This window comes from Macaca fascicularis, chromosome 16 (assembly GCF_037993035.2).
Source record: "Macaca fascicularis isolate 582-1 chromosome 16, T2T-MFA8v1.1".
Lineage (NCBI taxonomy): Eukaryota > Metazoa > Chordata > Mammalia > Primates > Cercopithecidae > Macaca > Macaca fascicularis.
The window spans coordinates 37,723,966-37,750,241 of NC_088390.1; the positions used below are offsets into that span (position 1 = coordinate 37,723,966).

Below are 26,276 nucleotides of genomic sequence, written 5' to 3' on the forward strand. Positions count from 1 at the left end.
CGAGATCGTGCCATTGAACTCCAGCCTGGCGACAGAGTGAGACTCCATCTCAAAAAAAAAAAAAAAAAAAAAAAAGAGAAAAAGAAAATGGAAATAACTTACTTAGATTGGCATATAAATAGTGTTTATAGAATGCCATCCTGGTAATCATAGATTCACCAAGCTTTGGTTTCAACAAAATATCATCTCTTAAGAAGCAGCTGTATTTCAAACTAATCATGAAAGAGAATAAGAGAATACAACCTTTTTTTTTTTTTTTTTTTTTTTTTTTTTTTAGGACAGACCAAAAATAAATCCCTGAGTCTCTTGAGTAGGTTCTAGAAATCCAGTTACAGATGCTTCTTGATGGGGTTACGTCCCGATAAACCCATCGTATGTTGGAAGTGTCATAAGTTAAAAAAAATGCATTTACTACATCTCACCTACCAAGCACCATAACTTAGCCTGGGCTACCTTAAATGTGCCCAGAACACTTACTTTACCCTACAGTTGGGCAAAATCATCTAACACAGAGCCTGTTTTACAATAAAGTGTTTTATGTCCCATGTAATTTATTAAGTACTATGCTGAAAGTGAAAAACAATGCTGTTATGGGTACTTAAAGTATGACTTCTGCTGACTATGGATCACTTTGCACCATCATACAGTTGAAAAATCAAAGTCAGCCCGGGCACAGTGGCTCATGGTGGCCTGTGATCCCAGCACATTGGGAGGCCAAAGTGGATGGATCACTTGAGGCCAGGAGTTTGAGACTAGGCCGGACAACATGGTGAAACCCCATCTGTACTGAAAATACAAAAATTAGCCAGGTGTGGTGGTGGCCACCTGTAATCCCAGCTATTTGGGAGGCTGAGGCAGGAGAATCACTTGAACCCAGGAAGGGGGCATTGCAGTGAGCCGAGATGGTGCCACTGCACTCCGGCCTGGTTGACAGAGTGAGACCTGGTCTCAAAAAAAAAAAAAAAAAAAATTGTAAGTCAAACCATTGTAAGTTGAGGACCATCTGTAGTTCTCTCTTTTTTTTTTTTTTTTTTTTTTTTTTGAGACAGAGTCTCGCTCTGTCACCCAGGCTGGAGTGCAGTGGCCGGATCTCAGCTCACTACAAGCTCTGCCTCCCAGGTTTACGCCATTCTCCTGCCTCAGCCTCCCAAATCGCTGGGACTACAGGCGCCCACCACCTCGCCCGGCTAGTTTTTTGTATTTTTAGTAGAGACGGGGTTTCACCGTGTTAGCCAGGCTGGTCTCGATCTCCTGACCTCGTGATCCGCCCGTCTCAGCCTCCCAAAGTGCTGGGATTACAGGCTTGAGCCACCGTGCCCGGCCTGTAGTTCTCTTTAAAGTTTGAATTGGCTGGGCACAGTGGCTCACACCTGTAATCCCAGCACTTTAGGAGGCTGAGGCAGGTGGATCACTTGAGGTCAGGAGTTCAAGACCAGCCTGGCCAATATGGTGAAACCCCATCTCTACTAAAAACACAAAAATTAGCCAGGTGTGGTGGCAGGCACCTGTAATCCCAGCTCCTCAGGAGGCTGAGAGGCAGGAGAATTGCTTGAACCCAGGAGATGGAGGTTGCAGTGAGCTGAGATTGTGCCACTGCATTCCAGCCTGGGTGACAGAGCAAGACTCTATCTCAAAAAATTAAAAAAAAAAGGTTTAATTGAATTAACCTTGAAAAAATTTGTTTTTGTCATCAGGGTGAGAAGGTGGGTGAAAAATCCAGACTGAGCTTGGGTAGGGGTTTCCACATAGGCTTCCTGGGGGAGGAGAAGGGATATTGGTATATTGGTCTGTTGGCCTGCTACGGCTGTCATAATGAAGGACCACAGACTGCACAGCTTAAACAACCAAAGTGTGTTTTATCACAATTCTGGAGGCTGAAGTCTAATATCAGGGTGCCAGCAGGGTTGGTTTCTTCTGAGGCCTCTCTCCTTGGCTTGCAGACAGCCATCTTCTCCCTGTGTCTTCACATGGTCTTTCCTTTGTGTGTGTCCTAATCTCCTCTTGTAAGGACACCAGTCACAATGCGTTAGGGCCAACCCATTAGGACCAACCCATTAGGACTTCATTTTAACTGAATTACCTCTTTTTAATTATTATTATTATTTTCCTGTTGTTTGTTTTGAGACAGAGTCTTGCTCTGTCGCCCAGGCTGGAGTGCAGTGGCACTATCTTGGCTCACTGCAACCTCCACCTCCCAGGTTCAAGTGATTCTCCTGCCTCAGCTTCCCGAGTAGCTGGGACTACAGGCATGTGCCACCATGCCTGGCTAATTTTTGTATTTTTAGTAGAGACAGGATTTCAACATGTTGGCCAGGCTGGTAGTCTTGAACTGCTGACCTCAAGTGATCCACCCACCTTGACCTCCCAAAGTACTGGGATTATAGGTGTGAGCCACCACACCCAGCCTGAATTACCTCTGTAAAGACTCTATCTACAAATACAGTCACATTCTGAAGTACTAGGGATTAGGACTTCAATATATGAATTTTAGAGGGAACAGGATTCAGCCCATAACAGAAAAGGGTCTTGGGGACTTCCTTGAAGGGAAGGGGGAAGAGGAAGAGGAGGGTAGGCAAAGCCTGGCAGAGTAGAGGGGAGGCAGTTCTACTTTCAGGCAAAGGCCCGTGGGTGAGGGACCCCCTTGGGGATGGCTCTTGACTACCTGCTCTATTTGGAAACATTTCTAGGACTGTTACGACTGTGAATGGTCATTTAGAGGCCGGATCATTCTTACGACCTCAGCCATTTAGAGGCCGGATCATTCTTACGACCTCAGCCATTTAGAGGCCGGATCATTCTTTTTTTTTTTTTTTTTTGAGACGGAGTCTCACGCTGTTGCCCAGGCTGGAGTGCAGTGGCGCGATCTCGGCTCACTGCAAGCTCCGCCTCCCGGGTTCCCGCCATTCTCCTGCCTCAGCCTCCTGAGTAGCTGGGACTACAGGCGCCCACAACCGCGCCCGGCTAATTTTTTGTATTTTTAGTAGAGACGGAGTTTCACTGTGGTCTCGATCTCCTGACCTTGTGATCCGCCCGCCTCGGCCTCCCAAAGTGCTGGGATTACAGGCTTGAGCCACCACGCCCGGCAGAGGCCGGATCATTCTTACGACCTCAGCCATCCATTGCCTCTTGATCTGATCATTCGAAACCAAGACTGCTCATCATTCTGTTCTCATTTCATCCTCGAAGCTCATGTTGGTCCATCGGGCTCCAGTTTCTGTGGACTCTACCCTCTAGGATAGTATTCTTTCAGGATGACTTCACTTCTTCATATCCTTTTAAATAGAGCCGGACCTGTCAGGAAAAAGCAAACAAACCGATCAAAAAATCGGCAAAAGATCTGAATAGATATTTCTATTGTATGTAATTTATATAAATGGCAAACAGGCATATGAAAGGTGCTCAGCATCACTGATCGTCACAGAAATGCGAATGAAAACTATAATGAGGTATCATCCCATCCTAGTTAAAATACCTTTTATCCAAAAGACAGGCAGTAACACTTTCCTTAACTAGTTCAGCAAATTTGGGGCAGGCTATTTTTTCATGTTTCCATACAATGTTTACTTCTTTTTTTTTTTTTGAGACGTTTTCTCTCTCTGTCACCTAGGCTGGAGTGCAGTGGTGCGACCTCAGCTCACTGCAAGCTCCGCCTCCTTGGTTCACGCCATTCCCCTGCCGCAGCCTCCCGAGTAGCTGGGACTATAGGAGCCCACCACCATGCCTGGCTAATTTTTTTGTATTTTTAGTGGAGATGGGGTTTCACTGTGTTAGCCAGGATGATCTCGAACTCCTAACCTCATGATCTGCCCGCCTCGGCCTCCCAAAGTGCTGGAATTACAGGCGTCTGCCACCATGCCCGGCTAATTTTTTTGTATTTTTAGTAGAGACAGGGTTTCACAATGTTGGCCAGGATGGTCTCGAACTCCTGACCTCATGATCCGCTTGCCTCGGCCTCTCAAAGTGCTGGGATTACAGGCGTGAGCCACTGCGCCCGGCCTGTAATTTTCAAATGAACCAAGTTTCTTTTCAAATGAGCTATTTGAAAAGAAATTAAACTAAATATTATCGAAACTAAGGACATTTTCCTTCACAACGATATGCCATTAACACACCTGACAAAATTAAGCATAATTCCCTGACATCACCCAATATCTACTCCAGATTCCATCTTCTTTATTTATCCTCAAAAGCTCTTTTACAGCTGGGTGGTGGTTTGTTTGTTTGATCTGGGATCTAATCAAGGATGATATTTGGTTTCTATGTCTCTCAGTTAATCTAGAACAGTGGTTCGCAAAGTGTGGTCCCGGGACGAGCGGCATCCGCATCACCCGAGAACTTGTTAGAAATGCCTTTAGAAATGCAACCTGTCTCAACCTTTAGAAATGCATCTTCCCTGTGGTGATGTGTAACTTCTTCTATCCCGTTTTTCCATTTGGTAGAAGTTAGATCCTAAGGCTTGATTCGAATTGAGTTAAATGCTTCGTTAAGCCCACATTATAGGTGATGCTGTGTAGCTCATAGGCATCACATTTGATCTCTACATTAAGGGGACAATAGCCTGTGTTCTCCCTGGTAGAGGTATGTGGGGTGCTTTGGTGTTTTGCAGCAGTCCGTAGGGTGATTCTTTGGTATTGTGCAAGTATCCAGTTTCTCATTAGCCTTTAATCTACTGGTTTTATTCCGCAGTTGTTGAGTGTAGTGTTCTGTATGTATCAGTCTCAAGTTTGTGTTGTTCCGGTCCTTCTGTATCTTCTCTAATTATCTTGTTTGCTTATTCCATCAATAATAATAATAATAATTGTCATATTTTTATTATAATAATTATTAATATTTATAGTTATTAATATAATATAAATATAATTATTAATAATTATAATTAGTGAAACATTATTATTATTAAAGACAGATTCTTGAGCCCAGTCACCCAGGTGCAGTCATAGCTCACTGCATCCTCGAACTCGTGGCCTCAAGCAATCCTTTGGCCTCAGCCTTACAAGTAGCTGGGATTACAGGCATGTACCACCTGACTATTTTTTTTTTACTTTTTTTTTTTTTTTCTTTTTTTGGTAGAGATGGAGTCTCATTATGTTTCCCAGGCTGGCCTGGAGCTCCTGGCCACCTGCAAGTTTTGCTTTATGTTTTGAAACTGTTAGATGCATAGATATAAAAGTGTTACATCTTGTTAAATTTCAATTGTGTTTCTTGTAAGTGGCATGTAGTTGTTTTTAATTTACTCTGACAATACTGATCTTTTAATAGGATTGTTTACTCCATTTTCTTTAAAGTATTACTGATGCGGTAGAGTTTTTATCCCACCTAATCTTTAAGTTTTTAATTGACACACAATTGTACATATTTAAAGAGTACAGTATGATGTTTTGACACACATATGTATTGTGGAATGATCAAATCAGGGTCCTTAGCATAACCATCACTTCAAACACTTGTCATTTCTTTGTGGTGAGAACATTCAAAATGCTATCTTCTTGCTGTTTTTAAATACACATTATAGTTAACTGTAGTAACCCTACTGTGCAATAGAACACCAGGACTTAGTCCTCCCATCTGACTATAGCTTCGTGCCTGTTGACCAACCTTTCCCCATCCTTCCTTCTCCTACCCTCTCCAGCCTCTGGTAACTACCATTCTACTTTCTACTTCAATGGGGTAACTTCTTTAGATTCTGCATAGGAGTGACGTCATGCTGTTTGTTCTTCTCTGCTTGGCTTCTTTCACTTAATACGGTGTTCTCTAGGTTCATCCATGTCGCAAATGACAGGATTTTTATTCTTTTTTATGGCTGAATAGTATTCCATTGTGTATATGTACACCCCATTTTAAAAATGCATTCAAGGCCGGGCGCGGTGGCTCAAGCCTGTAATCCCAGCACTTTGGGAGGCCGAGGCGGGCGGATCACAAGGTCAGGAGATCGAGACCACAGTGAAACCCCGTCTCTACTAAAAATACAAAAAATTAGCCGGGCGCGGTGGCGGGCGCCTGTAGTCCTAGCTACTCAGGAGGCTGAGGCAGGAGAATGGCGTGAACCCAGGAGGCGGAGCTTGCAGTGAGCCGAGATCGCGCCACTGCACTCCAGCCTGGGCAACAGCGTGAGACTCCGTCTCAAAAAAAAAAAAAAAAAAAAAAAAATGCATTCATCTGTTGATGGATACTTAGTTGACTCCATATTTTGGCTGTTGTAAATTGTGCTGCAATAAATGTGGGAATGCAGATCTCTCTTTGACATACTGATTTCTTTTCTTTTGTGTGTATGCCTAGTAGAGGAATTGTTGGATCATATGGTAGTTTAAAATTATTTGAGGAACCTCTATAGCATTGTCCATAATGATTGTTCTATTAATAATTATAGTCCCAGCCGGGCACGGTGGCACACAGCTATAATCCCAGCACTGTGGGAGGCTGAGGTGAGCAGATCATGAGGTCAGGAGTTTGAGACCAGTCTGGCCAATATGATGAAACCCTGTCTCTACTAAAGATACAAAAAATTAGCTGGGTATGGTGGCGTGTGCCTGTAATCCCAGCTACTCGGGAAGCTGAGGCAGGAGAATCATTTGATTCCGGGAGGTGGAGGTTGCAGTGAGCCAAGATCGTGCTTTTGCACTCCAGCCTGGGCGACAGGGTGAGACTCCATCTCAAAAAATATGTATATAAATAAAATTACAGTCCCATTAACAGTGTATAAGAGTTCCCTTTTCTCCACATACTTGCCAGCATTTGTTATTTTCTGTCTTTTTGATGATAGCCGTTCTTACTAGAGTGATGTGGTATCTCATTGTGGTTTTGATTTGTGTTTCCCTGAAGATTTGTGATGTTGAACTTTTTTCATATATCTGTTGGCCATCTGTGTGTTGTCTTTGGAGAAACACCTATTCAGATCTTTTGCCCATTTTTAAATTGAATTATTTGTTTTTTTGCTATTGAGTTGTTTGAGTTCCTTATGTATTCTGGCTATCAGTCTTCTGTCCTTTTTGGTGATTCAAGCATTTTTTTATTCCTTTGTTTCTCTCATCTATTAGTTTTTTTTTTTTTTTTAAAGATGTGGGGGTCTTGCCATGTTGCCCAGGTAGGCCTCGAACTCCTAGGTTCAAGCAGACCTCCTGCCTCAGCCTCCCAAGTAGTTGAGGTTACAGCCTCGCACTGCCTGGCTTAGATTTTTAGTAATATGTTTTGTTTTATTTTATTTTAGTTAATTTATTTTTAGACAGGGTCTCACTCCCATTGCCCAGGCTGGAGTGCAGTGGCACCATCACAGCCTTGACTTCCTAGGCTCAGGTGATTGTCTGTCCTCAGCCTCTCGAGTAGTTGGGACAACAGGCATGCGCCACCACACCTGGCTAACTTTCTGTATTTTTTGTAGAGACAGAGTTTTGCCATGTTTCCTATGCTGGTTTCAAACTCCTGGGCTCAAGTGATCAGCCAGCCTCCCAAAGTTCTAGGATTACAGGTGTGAGCCACTGCGCCCGGCCCATTTTTAACTGCCAACCTTTGACTGCTCACTTGTTATTGGAACGGAAGTGGAGAGGAGTGAGAGCGTCCCCCATAGTGGATGACCCAGCTGTTCAGGATGTTTCCAGTGGGGTCACACTACGGTCCAGGGTCTGGTCTGCATCCTAATGGGCTCGAAAACCAGATCTTACTGGCTTTTCCCACGCGCCACAACTTGAGTCCACTCATGCTCACCGATTGTCCCTAGATGGACGTGCAGAGCCAGTGGATCCCTTTGTGGTGAGAAATGCACTCCCGTGAGCTTGGGCAGCCCTTCTCTCTCTGTCAGCAGGCTCCTGGAAGTGGGTGCTGCATGAACTTGGACACAAGGGCCAAGGGCTGGACAGGTGTGGAATGTTGAGCCAGGCCGCACAGCCTTCGGGGCAGGCTGGATGTGCTGACCAGCCAGACCCACCACCTCTGGCCAGTGCCTGGGTGGACGCGGCCCGGGTGGGCCTCAGACCCTCCCTCTTGGTGCTTCCCAGAAGACCACCCGCTTAGCCCCTCCCTGAGGACAGGCTCTGTCTTTAGATCCCTTAGTACTTCAGTCCGTCTGCTCAGCTTTAGGAAATGTGTGCATCTCTGTTTTGGTTGAGCTCCCGGGAGGCTATCTGACATCTCTCATTTCTGAGTCTTCCTGGGAACCTCGGCACACACCCCGCTTCCTCTCTGTGGGCTCCTCTGACGCTGCCTTAGCAGCAGTGTGTGTGCTGGGGTGAGGGTGTGAGATCGGAGAGAGAGACAGCTCAAGAGTTGTGATGAAAACACTGAAAGCAAGGCAGTGTGGGCTTCAGCAGCCCTTCCTTGGTGATGTTGGTGCAGCAGCAGAACTTGTCGAGTGACCGCCTTTGCTTTATGTAAATGTCATGAGAGTTCTGGAGAAACACAAGCATGGCTTTCGCTTTCTCTTCTGTTCAGCACCAGCCTGAATTCCACAGCCAGTGAGTGCCAGATCCAGGACTGAACCAAATCTGCCCAAGAGCCTCAGTCTCTCCATCTGTAAAATAGGGTGATTTATTACCTCCCTCCGGAGGTGATGCAACAATCAAAACCTGCTTGCTTCTGAGATGAATGAGCACCTGGGGAACCCCAGTTGTCCCGGTTGCCCCTGCTCCTGGGGCCTGCAGGCCCACATTAGGATGGAAGTGGAGAGCAGCAGCCGGGTGTCTACACAAGATTCGCTCCTAGAAGCTCCAGGGCGGGAGCAGTGGGCCCTGCTGAGGGGTGGTCTTGAGCTCCTGGCCACACCTTTTCTGGGGTGAGTTTCAGGAGGTGGATCCTGGGGCCCCTGGCTGGGAGAAGAGAGCCTGGAAGCTGCCCTGCCTTAGCTGCCATCCCCTGGGAGGGAGTTTAGCTGGAGGAATGGGGCACTGGGTCCCTTCCTGACACCCCAGGGCCTCTGAGCCACTCTGGGGATGGAACGTGGCAGCGCAGCTTTTCTTCCTGACCAGAGCGGGAAGCTCTGGGCTGCAGAGCTTTGATCTCACAGTATGCGGTCAGTCCCTGGGGCCGGCTGAGGTGTGGGATAACGCTCGTGACCTGGCGACCTGGTGCTCCCTTGCTTACCCCTGGCTCTGTCGGGGTGAGCCGAGGCCTTGTGTCTGAGCTGAGGTTGCTTGTTGTTCAGAAGGCAAGGCCGAGGCACTGCCTCTGGGTGGATGCTTGAACCCCCTTTATCCCACCCTTGCCTTGGCTGGTGCCTGGGCAACTCTCTGTTGAACCAAAACCTCTTATCAGCAACTGATAAGTACCCAGCCTCGCATCTGCAGAGCAAAGCCTGACCCATAGCCAGGGTTGGCAGCTGCAGCAGGAGTCAGTTACAGTCAAGACTGCGCACTAATCCCTGCGGCACCACCTTTTCATGATGAGAGCAGCCAAGCCACAGTGGAGTGTAGAAGACCCCAGCCCCGGCAATCACATCCCTTCCCTGTGGACCTGGGGGCACTGGCATCTGTGAGTTAGCTCAATAAGCTGAATTTCCTGCTGCCCACGGGGAGGACCCCGTGAGACCTTGACGCAGCCCATCTCGTTCCGGGGCTGTTGGTTGGCTCGGCGTGGGGTGAGAGATTCGTCACAGGTGTAGCCCGGGCAGCCACTGGGCTCCCCGACGCTAGGCTTAGTGTATGTTTCCACCCCCACCGCACACATGCACACCTTCCCAGCGGCAGCGCAGCACGTGTGCCTGCCGGTGCCTTGCTGGAAGGGAAGTGGGCATGTGCCCGCCCAAGCTATTTTTACCCTGCCTCGTCCCCACAGAGCTGTTCTTTGGCTCTGAGTTAGTGCCTGGGGAGTGAGGCCGTTGCCAGGGCTGGGGGTGGATGAGCTGGAACCTCAGAGCTTCTTGGACTCCCTTCCCCAGGCAGCGTCTCATCTTAACGCTTATCAAAGGGTGTAAGTCGTGTGCAGGATGACCTTCCATGAGAGTAGGCAGGAGAGGGCCCCTGCGGGGAGAAAGAGGCCCTGATGTTTGGAGGGCAGGCTCTGGAACCTGCAGGTCTGGCTTCCTGAAGTCAAAAAAACCCAACCGAGCTGCAGCCCAGTGAGCCACAGTGGGTAGAGGGAGAGGGTCCCAGGGGCTGGATGGGAGCCAGGAGGCACCCCGGATTGTTTTCCCTCAACACAATGACGACAATAGTAGTTCAGTTTTGGGGTGTGGTGGTGTGTACCTGTAGTCCTAGCTGCTTGGGAGGCTGAGCTGGGAGGATCACTTGGGTCGTGGGGGTTTGAAGCTGCAGTGAGCTGTGATTGCGCCACTGCACTCCAAAGGGTTTGTTGTTGTTGTTTGTTTATTTGTTTTGAGCGCTTTCTATGTGTGCTAAGACCATAAAGTGCTTAGGACATGTAGCAGCTCATTTACTCCTAATCACAGTTAACTCCATTTTATAGATGGGGAAACTAAGGCACGGAGCGGTTCAGTAACCCTAAAGCTGCAGAGCTCGTGAATGTTGAATGGTGGAGCAGGGCTCGGGCCTGGCCGTCTACTCCAGAGCTTGTCCTTAACGCCGCCCCGCGCCTCCTTTTGCGGTGTGTTCCGCACCCTCATGACACAAGGCATCGTCCTGGTTCCCTGTGGCAGCCCTGCCAAACAGGTGGTTCCCTCTCTGTGTTTAGATGAGGCCCAGAAATTAAACAGCTGGTCCAGCATCACACAGCCAGGCAGTGATCACACCAGAGTCGACACCCAGGTCTCAGGGTCTTGTGGCTGGGCTATTCCCAGCTCATCACACTGCAGCACAGTGTGGTTCAACCAGCACACGTTAACCATCTGCCATGTGCTCCCTACAGTGCTAACCACTGGGGTCCAGACGTGGAAATCCCCATAGCTACCCACTTAGGGTCCTCCCTCTCACAGGGAAGGTGGACATGAGGTCACTCGGGGTCCATGTCCTCTGTGTGTCAGCTCAGGGAAACGCAGAGTGCTGGTGTGTGTGCCTGTGAGGCGGCTCCCCATGGGGGAGGTGGGGAGGGAGAAGACCAGATGCTGCATCCGCTCCCAGAGTGTGGACAGTGTGGCGTTGTTGGCCACTCTGAAGCTGGGATGTCCCCCACGTGTATTGATACTTGGCCTTTTCAGCCGCCCTGAATTCAGCCCTTGCCAACTTCCTACAAAGGAACGGGGTGACTTGGGGCCTGCTGGCGGGCGAACGTGGCTCTCAAGACTGGAGAGGGCCCCATGGCAGGCTGTGTGCCTCCAGGTTCCCACTCCCTGCTGGGGACAGGGTGGGACAGCAGGACAGCGAGGTAGGGTGCAGGGGTTGCAGATCTGCATGCCAGAGTGGCTGGCTGGATCCTGTTCCCCAGCTCTCTCCGGAGTGCCCTGGCCTCAAGTAATTCCCCGGCTTGGCTTCTCTGAGGAGAGTGGCATCCCTCCTGGCTGCTCGTCTGTTCAGGACATTGCTGGCTGACCAGCCAGAGACCTGTGGCTGTAGGCTCAGCCTCTGTTGCCTGTCAGGTCAGGCAGAATTTAAGGCTCATTAGGCCAGGTCAGAATTTAAGGCTCCCACTGTGGCCGACTCTCCAGTGTAAATTGGCCCCCTAGAGCTGCCACTGAGGTGGAGTTGACTGGCCCCATTCTGTAGGTGAGGAGCCAGGCATTCACAAAAGTGGTTACTTGTCCAAGGTCACATGGCTTGTAAGTGGCTGGGCCAGCAGGGCCCGAAACCCAGACTCCTTGGCCCCAGAGCTGAGCCCTCACCCAGGCCCACTCCCAGGGACCTCCTGGGGCTTGTGGAGGAACACATTGAGTTCGCTGTCTCCCTTCACCCCGGGGCCCCCTGGCAGGTGGAAGAAAGCCTGGGGTGGTGTGGCCATGTACCAGCCAAGCCTGTGGGCCTGTGGTGGCCGGCCCTGTGCCCCAGGGGACAGGGAGCTATGAGCTCAGGGCTGGCTCTGGGTCCTGAGGGACAGAGCCTTGGCAAGTCAGACTGTGCCACAGACGATGCCTGGTGCTGCCTCCTGAGAACACCACACTGTCCCTTCCCCACAGGTCCCCAAAAGAGCAGACACAGCCTTTCCGTGCAAACCCTGGGATCACGAGGCCAAGCTCCAGGCCTGGACGTGTCACTGATGCTAGGGTCCCTGGGTTGTGACTGGATGGCCGTATGTGGACACCTTTTTCACACAGCGTGGGGGAATGGCAGGAAACGGGGGCTCTGACAGGCAGTCTTGGAAGCTGCCCCGGGCACAGACCTGACTTGCTGACTCCGGCCACCTAGAAACATGAGCAGTGGGGAGGCCCTGTCCCTGCCCCGCTGCTCCCGCCAGCCCTGCAGAGCCAGCCTTGGTTGGGCGCCACTGTGGTGAGGATGCAGACCGTACAGCCGGGGTGAGCGGGCGGCTCTCTGGACAAGCACAGCGCGGTGAGATGGGGTGATGGCTCCTCTCCCACGGCCCCAGTCTACTTAGAAGTGTATTCAACAGGGGGCTCCGCATGATCCTGACCTGCAGGCAGCCTGGCTGGAGAGGAACCCACTGCCTCCGGAAGCCCGTGACCCCAGGCCACCTGGAAACCTTATGAGGGCAATGTTTTTATTATGGCCAAGTTCTTCCTTTTCCTCTGCAACTTTGTCTAAAACACATACAAAAGGGAAATTGTCCAAAAAGAGTTCTAATATGCTTGACTCCGAGTTCTCCCTCGGAGAACTTGAATGGTGGCTTAAGGAGGAGAGAAGAGGCTGCGTTCTGGCACCTTCCAGCATCTCCCCTCCAGGCGGGAGAAGGAGCGGGGGCTTCCACCAGACCCTTCCCCAGAGGGCTGGGGAAACAAGAACTGGGGCTGGGGACTTCGGCCCTCAGGGAGGAGCAAGGGTGACCATGGCAAATACCAAACCAAGGGGGTCTTGGGATAGGCACAGACCAGTACTGTCCTGGGCTAACCAAGGCGTGCAGTAAGCTGTCTTTATAATATTTGAATTTAGCAGGCAAACTACTAGAAATGGTTTAAAGTAATAATTAAAATTTCCGGTTGCCTTGGACAAACAGCTGTGGGTTGAATGATGGGAGCAGCCATTTTTAAGAGAAAAAGCTGGAGAGAGAGAGAGTGTGTGTGGTCAGGTGGGTGAGGGCTTGGCGTGTCAGAGCCGGGCGTCAGGTGTCCGCAGGCCCTCTGTGAACCTCGAGGTTCCAGGGCAGCCGCCCTCCCACTCTGAGCCTCATCTTCCCCAGGTGTCAGACGGAGCCGATGAATCTCAAATCTTTGCCCTGTCCACCCCAGGCAGCTCGCGCGGGGCCGTTGTGAGGGATGGGGAATGTGAGACAGGCGAGGAGCTTGCTGAAGGGCTGGGCAGATGTGGACTCCACTTAGTCCAAGCCTGAAAGCCTGCCCAAGGAGGTGGCGGTCTTCTTTGGAGGGTAGGACCCTGGTGCCCCTGCTCTGCCCCGCCTGTGCCTGAGCCAAGCCATTTGAGGCTGCTCTGTCTACCTGGTCAGGGGCTTGGGCCAGCTGCTGGGAGTATCAGGACGCTGCTGTGGACATTGGGTGAGAGGGCCTGGCGGTTCCACCTGCATGCCGTGAGCCAGGTGTTAGTGGGGCAGTGCCTGGCACACAGTTGGCCTCTGTGTCGTCGTGTCAGTGAGCTAAACCCAAGTTGGCCAGAGGCCACGTCGGACACCTGAGGAGCACGGACGCTGATCTGTGCCGGGCCCTCTGCCTGCCTCTGGGAGCCGGCTGGCTACAGCCTCCCTAGGACGTGGCTGTAGGGGGAAGGTGGGCGTTGGGGACACACAGTGGTATCCCTGTCCCGACCCGGCTGTGTAGAAAGGGGAAAAGAGGCTCAGCTCATCGGGCTGGGATGAAGACCAGAAGAAACGCCATTGCCATGTTGCTGAGCTCACATGTGAGCCACAGGGCGGGCATTCCCAGCAAGGGGGAACTCTCCCTACTCGTGTGGCCGAAGGTGAAACGAGTGAAAAGTTTGCAGTTCTTCATGGCCAGGTGAAAGAACAGACCAGGCGCATGGTCCTCTGAGAGCCCCAGTTCTCTTCCGGTCTCACTCCTGCCTTGTTTCTCTTAGGTGTCCCTGCACTAACCTGCAGTGTCCTGTGGGGGTGTTAAGTGGAAGTTGCTACATTAGGGGGTGTGCTAAGGATTCATAATTAGTCACATGTCCCTATAAAATGTGCTCTCCTTGTTGTCACCATGAGGTTTGAAAATCCACAAAGTGTGGGAGGCATCAAGGATAAATGGAATCAAGTGTGTGGATGCGAAGGCAGACGGCAGGGGTGGGACGGGGGAGTGGGCCCGGCCCTGCCCTGCCCTGCCCTGCCCTCTGGCTGGAGGACTTCTGACATGCTACTCTTTGAGCCCTGTTTCCCCATCAGTAAAATGGGGATAACGATCACTGCCCTGAAGAGCTGTCTTGAAGCACAGGTTGGATAGTATGTGAATGCCCAGCTCGATCTCTGGAGCCTGATGGCTGCTTAGTGATGCTGGTTACCTTTTGTTTCCACTGGGATGCAGCTTCAGGCTTGGAGATGAAGAGCTTACTTAGGGCACAAGATCTGATCGGTTGGGAGCCATGTGACGAGATTAGTATGTGGGTGGAAAGGGCCCTGGAACCCTGGGGGTATTCTCATTACACAACCTGTGTCCACAGTCTCCGCTGTTGGCACGCCCGGCTCGCCGGTGCTCGTGTTATTGGTCCGTCTGGTGCTCAGCCTATCACAGCACAGGCAGGAACTAGGCTCATTATAATATTGCCATCTATTTCTAGCCCAGGGGTCTCCTGGTGGGGATGGACCCCCAGAAGGGCTGCCAGCTCACTGGTGGCAACAGACAGCTGCACATGTCTGGGCAGGCACATCCAGGCCTGTCGCTGAGCAGCTTCTTCAGCTGTCCCTGAACCTGTTCTTGTCTGAGACTCCAGGGGGCTTTTCCCAGCCTGTTTCTGTTGCCCTTCTGTAGTCTTGGGACTGCAGGTCCTTTAATAGCGTGCCCTGCCAGCCCTGGTTGAGGAGCACACCAAAGAACCTTGGGAACAGGCTGACCTCTCCAGTGGGTCAGGTAGAAGCAGTGCCACCTGAGAAGTACCTCCCTCCTCAGAGGTGAAGTGGCCCCAGTAAATGGTTTACAGAGAGCTGCCCCTCAGTCTAGGGTCAACTCTGAACCAGGCCAAAGCTCTTCTATCTGATGAGTTACGCAAAAGGTGCCAGCATATCTTTACCACACACCGTCATTGTGCTGGGCGGCAGACCCAGCACAAGCAGCGCTCAGGAGTGAGGCCTGGCGTTCTTGCTCCCAGCAAGGCTGTGGCAGGGCGCAGGCAGGCAGTTGCCTCCTGGGCTGGGCATCATATCTTCTGGCCGGGGTTTATTCGTTGAGGTCCTACTGTGTGTTAGATGCTAACGTGAAATACCTCATTTAATCAACACAGTGATCCTGTAAGATTCCATCGCCATTCCTGATTTACAGAGACAAGTGAGGTTCAGAGACATTCCATGACGTGCCCAGAGTCATGGAGGGTGGATCCCAAGTTGTGCAACGTTCACTGTACCACGTTGCAGCAAAGTCTACTAGATCAGAGTTGTTGATCCTAAAAGCTATTCAGTGTGAATAGCTTACATGGGGCACCCCTTACATGGGGCACCAAGAAGCCTTTTCGAAGCCATTTGACTTCCTCTGGCAGAGACTTTTGTGGTGGTGTTACCAGTGGAAGGTTCTTGGTGTCTGGAACAAAAAAATTGGACAAAATGCACAAAAAAAAACAAGGAAAGAATGAAGCATCAAAAACAGACATTTATTTTATTTTTTGAGACGGAGTCTCACTCTGTCACCCAGGCTGGAGTGCAGTGGCGCCATCTCAGCTCACTGCAAGCTCCACTTCCCGGGTTCGCGCCATTCTCCTGCCTCAGCCTCCCGAGTAGCTGGGACTACAGGCGCCCGCCACCATGCCCAGCTAATTTTTTGTATTTTTAGTAGAGATGGAGTTTCACCATGTTAGCCAGAATGGTCTTGATCTCCTGACTCGTGATCCACCTGCCTCGGCCTCCCAAAGTGCTGTGATTACAGGCGTGAGCCACTGCGCCCGGTCTAGAGATTTATTGAAAAAAAAAGTACACTCCACAGGGTGGGAGCAGGCCCAAGCATAGGGGATCAAGAGCCTGGTTGCAGAATTTTCTGGAGTTTAAATACCATCTAGAGGTTTCCCATTGGTTACTTGGTGTACACCCTATGTAAATGAAGTAGGGGCCCACAGTTTGGTTGCAGGAGGGGACCACCATCTAGAGGTTTCCCATTGGTTACTTGGTGTACACCCTATGTAAATGAAGTAGGGGCCCACAGTTTGATTGGTTGCAGGAGGGGACCAGAGGCCAAAGTGAAGAAGTGAAGTTACAAAGTTACACCCTATGTAAACATCTGATTGGTTGCAGAAAGCAATCAGAAAGCAACCAACCAGAGACTAAAGTGAAGTTACAAAGTTATACTGCTATGCAAATGAAAACTTAGCCTGTGACCAGCCTGATTGGTTGCAGGAGGGGACCAATCAGAGATACTCTCAGTTTTTCATCTGCCAGGTAGATAAAGGTTGGGGGGTGGGGGAGTGAGGGGGCAGTGGGTAGGAGGGGTGGGGATGCAAAGGGAGTAGCTCCTTGGGAGCGGAAAACTGAGGTTTTTCTTTTGATTTAGCTCTAGGAAGTCAGCGTGAATCAGCCTTATGTTCCCTGCCTCAGTGGGAGCTCTGATGTGCCATATTTTGCCTCAGTGGGGGCTCTGATGTGCCAACCAGGGTGCCCTGAATGAAGTGGCTGGCCTGACTGTGGCCCTTCTTCATGGATGGCTGTTCCTGGGAGTTCCAGCTCCTCACTAGACACTCATGAGTCAGCCAGTATGAGAGGTCCCTGGGACTAATCACCTGCCAGGTGTTCCCACACTTAGGGTCTCAGGGTCTGGGCCTCCGGCACCCAATCCCTGCTGTTTTGGCCTGGCTGATACCCTTGCGGTCTGAGTGGAACACGGAGCCCTGGGAAGCTGGCCTCACTTACCTTGTCCACGCTCTTTCTTTCCCAGGGCAGCGAAGTCACAGGCCCCACCTTTGCTGATGGCGAGCTCATCCCCAGGGAGCCCGGTTTTTTTCCCGAGGACGAGGAGGAGGCTATGACGCTGGCGCCACCTGAGGGCCCCCAGGAGTTGGACACGGACAGCCCCATGGAGAGCCCTCAGAGCCTGGAGGGGTCTGTCGGGAGTCCTGCCGAGAAGGACGGGGGACTCGGGGGCCTGTTTCTGCCAGAGGACAAGTAAGTTAAAACCGCCTGAAGCTCAGTATTTGACCTCTCAGCCCAGAAATGTGGTTCTTGGAAAGTGTCTCCAGGAAGTAAATGTGAAACATGCTCAAAATTTGTATCAGAGGCATTAGCTGAATAGCAAAAGATTCTAAACATACTAAATGCTTAACAGGAAGGGATAGTTTTGGAATTTTAGGCAGCCGTGCAAAGTCAAGTTTTTAAATTTAATTTTACTTTATTTTCAGTGCTAGTCCTGCAGACAAAGGCAAGTTTTAAATGACTGTTAATGATATGAGATACATGATCTCAATTAGTTTTAAAAAAGTTGTGGCCAGGCATGGTGGCTCACACCTATCACCCCAGGACTTTGGGAGACTGAGGCAGGAGGATCACTTGAGCGCAGGAGTTTAAGGTTACAGTGAGCTATGATCACATCACTGCACTCCAGCCTGGCAACAGAGCAAGACCCTGTCTCAAAAACAAAAACAAAAACAAAAGCAACAAAAAAGCAGGTTACAAAGATGTCCATGAGATCAGCTTTGTTAAAAACACAAACATATGCCAGGCAAGTGGCATGTGCCTGTAGTCCCAGATACTTGGGAGGCTAAGGCTAGGAGGATCGCTGAAGCCCAGGAGTTCTGGGCTCTAGTGCACTATCCTGATCAGATGTCTGCACTAAGTTCAGCATCAGTATGGTGACCTCCTGGGAGTGGGGCACCACCAGGTTGCCTAAGGAGGGATGAACTGGCCCAGGTCAGAAATAGAGCAGATCAAAACTTGAGTGCTGATCAGTAGTGGGATCACACCAGTGAGTAGTCACTGCACTCCAGCCTGGGCAACTTAGCAAGACCCCATCTCTTAAAAAAAACAAAACATAGATATATGTGTTAGGAAATGCCTAGAAAAAATTAATCTGGAAAATTAAGCAGTTATTTATGTATGGTGGGATGATTTTTTTTTTTTTTTTGGAAACAGACTCTTACTCTGTCACCCAGGCTGGAGTGCAGTGGTATGATCTCAGCTCACTGCAAGCTCCGCCTCCCAGGTTCAAGCGATTATCCTGCTTCAGCCTCCCCAGTAGCTGGGACTACAGGTGCCTGCCACCATGCCTGGCTAATTTTTTGTATTTTTAGTAGAGATGGGGTTTCACCATGTTGGCCAGGATGGTCTCGATCTCCTGACCTTGTGATCCACCTGCCTCGGCCTCCCAAAGTGCTGGGATTACAGGCACGAGCCACTGCGCCTGGCCAATTGATCATTTTAATTACCTCCCATCTATTCTGCTATATTTTCTATATTGAGCATGTATTCCCATAATCAGAAATGTTATTTAAAAACAACATTAAGACTTAAGTGACTTCCCAGTGAAGCAGTTTCATCTTTAACTTTGGTTTTGGCAGGAAGGACTCCCTTCCATTTCAGCCCTCACCAAGTCTCTTGAGGGATACAGTGCTGTGGGGTGGTGGGAAGCTGCCACCATTGTGCCTGAGGAAGCCGAGGGGATTGCAAGTGGCAACCCGTTACCAGAAGGTGATGGTTACAGCTGCTGCAGGGACATGGAAAGGGAAGAGAGGGGTTCCCGTGTTGGTTGAACCACATGAAATTGACAACTTTTAATCATTTCCATCTTCAAAAAAAAAAAGTAATTCATGAGGTTCAACCTAGTACATCTCAATGCAGGATTTCTCAAAGTCAAGTGGTTCTCAGAATCCCCATGTTCTTGGTGGGGTCCTTTGGGGCTGTGGATGGAGAGAGGGGCCGTGCTGCTTTCTGGGAGCAGCCTTGTAATCCTAGCACTTTGGGAGGCTGAGGCGGGCAGATCACCGGAGGCCAGGAATTTGAGACCAGCCTGACCAACATGACAAAAACCCCATCTCTACTAAAAATACAAAATGAGCTGTGTGTGGTGGCAGGAGGAGGCTACTCCCAGCTACTCAGGAGGCTGAGGCAGGTGAGTGACTAGAACCTGGAAGGCAGAGGTTGCACCACTGCACTCCAGCCAGGCGACAAAGCGAGATTCTGTCTCCAAAAAAAAAAAAAGAAGAAGACAAACTTACAAAAAACAACACAGTGTAACAACTATTTCCATAGCATTTACATTGCATTAGGTATTATAAGTAATCTAGAGATGATTTTGAGTACACAGGAGGATATGCATAGGTTGTATGTGAATACTATGCCATTTCATATCTGGGACTTGAGCATCCTCAGATTTTGGTGTCCACAGGGGGTCCTGGAACAAATCTCTTTTGGATACCAAGGAACGATCATACTCAGTCTTACAGTATCTAAAATTTTAGATCCATTATATTCATTTTCTATATTACTCTCAATGTTTGGGTTTTTTTTTTTTTCCTCCATAAAGTGAAAGCAAGTTTATTAAGGAAATAAAGGAATAAAAGAATGGCTGCTACATAGGGAGAGCAGCTACTCTGAATTTTTTTTTTCTTTTTTTTTTTTTGAGATGAAGCCTCACTCTGTCGCCCAGGCTGGAGTGCAGTGGCGCGATCTCAGCTCACTGCAAGCTCTGCCTCCCGGGTTCACGCCATTCTCCTGCCGCAGCCTCCCAAATAGCTGTGACTACAGGTGCCCGCCACGACGCCCGGCTAATTTTTTTGTATTTTTAGTAGAGGCGGGGTTTCACCATGTTAGCCAGGATGGTCTTGATCTCCTGACCTTGTGATCCACCCGCTTCGGCCTTCCAAAGTGCTGGGATTTCAGGCATGAGCCACCGCGCCCGGCCACTACTCCACGTGTTTTAACCTTTCAACAACTGTTTGATGTTCTGCAATTTACTAATTTACTCCCATTATAATTTAATAATTATAATTTGGTCTAGCTGTAGCTAGACAGTTAGGTTGTAAGCAGTGTTTTGCTCCTCTGGGGTAGCATGGGTAGAACTGGTTTGAACTTCAGAGATGATTTCTGTGGTGAGATGTTTCCCTTTAGATAGGGTCCGTGAAATGTACTTACCAGGTCAAGAAGCACAAACTTAATTGGTAGGCTGGGCGCGGTGGCTCACGCCTGTAATCCCAGCACTTGGGAGGCCAAGGCAGGTGGATCACGAGGTCAGGAGATCGAGACCATCCTGGCTAACACAGTGAAACCCCGTCTCTACTAAAAATACAAAAACTTAGCCAGGCGTGGTGGTGGGCGCCTGTAGTCCCAGCTACTTAGGAGGCTGAGACAGGAGAATGGCATGAACCCAGGCGGCGGAGCTTGCAGTGAGTCGAGATTGCGCCACTCCACTCCAGCTTGGGTGACAGAGCAAGACTCCATCTCCAAAAAAACAAACAAACAAACAAACAAACTTAATTGGTAGTGCGAATTAAAGGGAAATGCCTACTCAGTTTCCCTACCGCAGGCTGTGGCTGGGGACCCATGAGTCCTCCTCTGACTTGGGTGCTTTCGGACCCTCAGGTCCCTGGTCCACACTCCATCCATGACGACCTCAGACCTTTCTACACACTCCACCACCTCACTTATCAGCAATGAGGAGCAGTTTGAAGACTACGGGGAGGGTGACGACGTGGACTGTGCCCCCAGCAGCCCTTGCCCCGATGATGAGACCAGAACCAACGTCTACTCGGACCTGGGGTCTTCAGTGTCTTCCAGGTGGCCCCTTGGTCGGGGATGTCATTTGGGGTCAAAAGTTGCAGAACCAATCTGAGCACATCCTAGGGGGTCGGGGCGGGGGTCGAGTCCTGAGCTGGCCCCTTTTCCTTTGTCCTAAGCTACATGAGTTCTGTTCCTGGGGCTTGGGGTTGCTACCTTTGCACCCTGATTAGGGGTCAGAAGTTCCTCCTGAATTAAATGACCTAGGAGGCTGCACACTGGGGGCCATGGGGCTCTGTGTCGTCTTGTGTCCTAGAGCCTCAGTGTTGAAGGGTCCTTCCAAGTGACCCTCTATGATCCCTTCTCACCCACCTGAGTCACCACTTTCTCAGTTTGCCTTAGCTGTTAAATGGGTATGCATCACTGGCTTCTCTTTGAGCATGTTGGAGAAGGGATGATCTGTTGCTATACTTCCACTCCCTGCCCCTCTCCCTAACAAGGTTCAAAGGTACTGGGGACTCAAGTAAAGTCAGCTCAGCAGGGTGGCATAGGGCACCAGACTGGACAGCAATTAAGGTGGTGATTCCTTTCCCTCGTGAACCAGTGCGGGGCAGACGCCTAGGAAAATGCGGCACGTGTACAACAGCGAATTGCTAGATGTTTACTGCTCTCAATGCTGCAAGAAAATCAACCTGCTCAATGACTTGGAAGCCCGACTGAAAAACCTGAAGGCCAATAGGTGAGACCTGGGCCCAGCCCGGGAGCGGGAGGCCAGGGGGCCAGAGCAGGGCCTGGAGGGAGAAGCTACAGGCATGGCGACCCCTGCTCTCTGGGCAGATGAGAGTTCTCAGAGGAGGGTTGATCCAGGGGCTTTTGCTGCCACAGGAAATCAGGCTGTTTCTTCTCAGGACCAAGCTGACTAGTGAATTCCTTTGAGTGGGAGGGAAGGGCCTTGTCCTGCACTTTTGTGTCTTACAGCTGGGACAGAGTAAGGGAGTGGACTAAGCCCCTCTGTTCAATGACTGTTTCCTCTCTCTCTAGCCCCAACCGAAAGATCTCCAGTACAGCCTTTGGACGGTAAGGCCCGCCTCAGGGGAGGGCAAATTGAGTGCTGTCCCCATGCTGCCCACTGGCCGGGGCTCCCTGCCAGCAGCCCAGACTCAGCTGGTGCCCGCATGTGGCTGAGAGAGCAGAGGGGAATGAGGCCATCCCAGGGCAGTGCAGCCAGGGCAGCGCAGCCAGGGCAGCGTCCACTTCTGAAAAACAGGGGCCAGCTCCTCCCTGCCCTCTCCCCACCCCTTGTCCCTTCTTCAAATCCTAGGTCACCTCGACTTCAGGCAGGCACGCCAGGGATGCCCTGAGAGAGACAGAGCACCCCACAGCGTTCAGTGCCCTTCCCCCCTCTTGGAGCTGGCAGCCATACTCAATAAAGAGACCCCGGGTTTCCTGCAGGCGGGGATCTGGACATGAGCGTGTGCCATCAGGGCTGGTCACTTTGCTCTGATTAAGTCCTGCAGCAGCTGAGTGTGGCCCCAGGTCCACACTCGGGGCTTTGGGAGCTGGCAGCAAAGGCTCAGGAGCTAGGTGGGTTGGCCTCTTGGCAGAGACCCTGGCTGCTGCCTGTTAGGGAGCTGGAAGGGGATGTCACTGGGGGTGGCAGCTGGATTTTGCCTCAGGCACGGGTTAGCTCACCAGGCCCAGTCCCACCCCAGCTCACTGCTCTGCAAGGCCTAGTGAATTCTCTGCCTTTGCCATCCCCCAGAGTTCCCAGAGATGTAGCAGGAGCCAGCTTGGTGGAGAGGCTCAAGCCTCTGCCAGGGCCATGGAGCTGGGCTACCTCCTCAGGGGCTTCCCCACTGGAAGAGGAGCGGGCTCACGTGCCAGCTCAGGTCACTGGGTAGCTGCAGGTCAGCCTGCTGGCGTGAAGAGGGCTCTGAGGCCGCAGGAGAAGCTGTGCCTCTTTGACTGTGTCTGCCAGGGAACCCCGGGGGTCTGTACAGCCCATTTGCCATCCTCTGGGCTGGATGATCTGCTGGGATTGGCAACACTCTCCGTCTCAGGCTGAGTGAGGGCGGCCTCCTTAAAGGGGCAGATCCCCTGGGGTACTGGATGCTAGCCTAGCCAGTAGCCTGAGTTGGCCCCTGTCTCTGGAAGGCCCCTGCAGCCAGACGCCCTCTCCCCACCCCTGCAGGCAGCTCATGCACAGCAGCAACTTCAGCAGCAGCAACGGCAGCACCGAAGACCTGTTCCGGGACAGCATTGACTCCTGTGACAATGACATCACAGAGAAGGTGGGCCCCGGGTGGCTGGAGAAGGGACTGAATGCGTGCCTGCTCCCAGGGGAGGTGGGGTGTGCTCGGGCTACTGTCTGGGGACTTGGAAGACCCTGTGCCTGCCCAGGAATTGGGGATAGGTGGCCCTGGTGTGTTCCCCGCCCCTCACCCCACACATGACTGTTCTCGGATACATGGTGGTTTGGAGGTCCTGCTCATGAACCTCACGGCATCGAGGTTCTCGGTTCTGTGGCCTCGGGGGTCTTCTCCACCCAACCCCTGCCCCCTGCTGCAGGTAAGCTTCCTGGAAAAGAAGGTGACAGAGCTGGAGAATGACAGCCTGACCAATGGGGACCTGAAGAGCAAGCTGAAGCAAGAGAACACGCAGCTGGTGCACAGGTCAGGGAGGCAGGGCGCTGGGGGCTTGGCTGTGACTCTGGGGAACAAAGGGGGGTCCTTCTTGCTGAGACCTCCGGGAGGAGGCAGCCTTATGCCTTTGCAGCTCTGAGGGTCTGTGATGCATCAGCCTCTTGTCACGTGGCCCTGCCCACATGTGGTGCCCAGGACAGGACCTTAGGGACAGGGAGACAGGTTGGAGCTCGACCTTGGCTCTAGGCCAGATGGATTCCACCCCTGAGGTCTGCAGCCACAGGGCTGGTCCAAGATGGGAGTGGGGATCCACTGTCTCTCATACAGTGACAGGAGCCTGATGTCCCTGCCTAGGGACAAGCTCTGCAGGGGACAGGCCAGTGTGAGCTGGGCGGTGGGAAGGGTCCAGCACAGCTGCTGCTGGAGGTCCCCTGAGCCTGCCGTTCCTGACGCCGTCTGCAGTGGTGAATGCAGGGTTTAGTTGTCCTCACCGATGGCATGACCCTTGGGGGACATACCCTGGCCAGGGGTTCGGTCCTCTAACTTGTCACAGGGCCCATCTTGGGCCCTTCTGTACACCCCAGAAGGTCAGCCTGGTGGAGGGGCTGTTGCCCGTGAGACGTACCCCAGACCAAAATACCAACCAGGCTGTCACTGGGGTGCTCACGTCTACGTGCCCCTGGCCCTGTCCCAGGTCTGGGGCAGACTTCAGGCCACTGGCCGGGATGTGCCTATTTTGGGAGTCAAGATGCCCAATAAGCTGAATTATTAATCAGAGGGGTGGCCGGGACGGATTAGTACAAAAAGTAGAGGTGAGGCCTGAGTGCTTCCAGCCAGGTGTGGCTGCAGGGACTGGGGGGGGTGGTCCCTCCCTGTGCTGCCCTGAGCGCCCCACCTTCTGACTGCCAGGCCTGTTCCTTCATGGCATGCGTGACCAGCACCCCCTCTAGATATGTGGTGTCCCTGTTCATCTCTCCGAAAGCTACTGGCCCACACACCCTCGGTGGGCATGCCAGTGACTCAGGGTCTTAGGGCCCAGGGTTCCCGGTGCCACAGCCTGGGTTGGGGTGAAATAGTGCAGGCCCCAAGAGCTTGCCCCTTGCGCTGTCCTCAGGGTGCATGAGCTGGAGGAGATGGTGAAGGATCAGGAGACCACAGCCGAGCAGGCGCTGGAGGAGGAGGCGCGGCGCCACCGGGAGGCCTACAGCAAGCTGGAGAGGGAGAAGGCCACCGAGGTGGAGCTGCTCAATGCCAGGTGGGCCCCTCCACTGAGCCCCTCCCTCAGAGGGATCCCCTGCCCTGGGGCAGCCCTGTGGGATAGGCGCTATCCCCATTTTATAGATGGGAAGCTGAGGCTGAGGGGCAGCTTCTTGAGCCTTCCCAGTAGTAACAGTTCCACTTTCATACCACGAGAAACACAGAGGCATATGCTCTTCAGAAAGTTCGCTAAAGAATGTTCCCAGGAGCGTGGCTCACATTTGGTAATGCGAACTACACATATGTCAATGAGTAAAGGGCCTGGGCTGGGTCTAATGTCCAGGCCTAGAGCGCCCCCTGCTGTCAGATTCTCCCCTGACCCCTGAGGGACTGAGCCAGAGCCCCAGGGCCAAGGTAAATGGAAAACCCGGCTCCTGTTCCTTGCGTGTACCTGTGGCTTCACCATTGGAATGTGAGGCAGGCAGGACAAGGAGCAGCCTGTGGCCAGGGATCTGGGTTGGTCTCCCGTTAGCTCCATGGCCTTGGACGTATTGGGTCACCTCCCTGTGTGCCCCACAGAGCGGCTGTGTGGGTGGGTGAGCTGATGTCAGTCCAGACCCTTCCCATAGGTGAGGGCTACGATGATGCCTCTGTGATGAAGCCCCTTTGCGGCCCTTGTCCGAGGCCGAGGAGGCCGCCTGGGCTTCTGGCAGAGAGGACAACTGCCCCGGCACTCCTCAGGCCCCCTGAGGCCCCAGTCTCCATGCTGAGGCTTCCCAGAGTTGCCGAGCCCCACGCGGTGGCTGGTGGGCTGCTGAGCAAATGACTGGGAGTTGGGCTCTCAGGCAGGTACCTCCCTGCGCCTGTGTCCCTGCCCCTGTGCCGTTTGGTGAGGAGACTTCCCAACTCCCCAGTATCTGAGACCTGTTTTGCTAAGTTACCCACCAGGGGTTCATTTTACATTTTGACTCTGTTCTAGAAGCTGCTGTTTTGCATCTGTTTCTGGAGGCTGGTGCTTGGTTAAGGGTGACTGCTCTCACTCAGCCCGCCTCTGGCAGCTGGCCCAAGAGAGGTGGCTGGGACACGGGAGGTGGTAAAAGACAGTGTGAACCTGGGCCACAGGACAAAGCACAGAAAGCCAGCCCTTGGGAACTATCTCCTAACATGTGCCCCTCGCACAGCTCCAGGGGCGCTATTCATGTAAAATATCCGAGTGGTGTTCCCAGAGTCCTGCCCTATGCTTGCTTCCCTACCACTTCCACCAGCTCGGGGCCGCTTGCGGGTGGTGGGGCTGCATTCCTCTCTGGAGCCCAGAGGGCAGTGGAGGCCCAGAAGCCATCCTTCCAGGAAAGAGGATGTGATGGGGAGGTGGTAGGTTGAGAACAAGACGGTCTGCAGGAATCGGTGCCAGAAGTGACCCTGCTCGGTTCTGGTGCCACCGACGGCCCAACTCACCTGCACCTGTTCTCGGACCATTTAAAAGCGACCTGAGACTGGGCACAGTGGCTCATGCCTGTAATCCCAACACTTTGGGAGGCCGAGGCAGGTGGATCATGAGGTCAGGAGATTGAGACCATCCTGGCCAACATGGTGAAACCCTATTTCTACTAAAAATACAAAAATTAGCCAGGCATGGTGGTGCGTGCCTATAGTCCCAGC

General features: G+C 51.9%; 1 protein-coding gene across 2 annotated transcripts in view; it reads left to right on the plus strand.

The window, feature by feature from the left end:
- RAB11FIP4 (RAB11 family interacting protein 4) overlaps window positions 1-26,276 on the plus strand; it is a 150,610-nt gene that overhangs the window by 112,886 nt on the left and 11,448 nt on the right. For both annotated transcript variants that reach the window (XM_015438147.4, XM_005583365.5), the window contains 7 exons: window positions 17,009-17,235; window positions 20,644-20,838; window positions 21,383-21,517; window positions 21,820-21,855; window positions 22,970-23,069; window positions 23,347-23,450; window positions 24,535-24,675. In XM_015438147.4, the coding sequence (XP_015293633.2) occupies window positions 17,009-17,235; window positions 20,644-20,838; window positions 21,383-21,517; window positions 21,820-21,855; window positions 22,970-23,069; window positions 23,347-23,450; window positions 24,535-24,675 (938 nt within the window). The remainder of the gene's footprint in view (window positions 1-17,008; window positions 17,236-20,643; window positions 20,839-21,382; window positions 21,518-21,819; window positions 21,856-22,969; window positions 23,070-23,346; window positions 23,451-24,534; window positions 24,676-26,276) is intronic.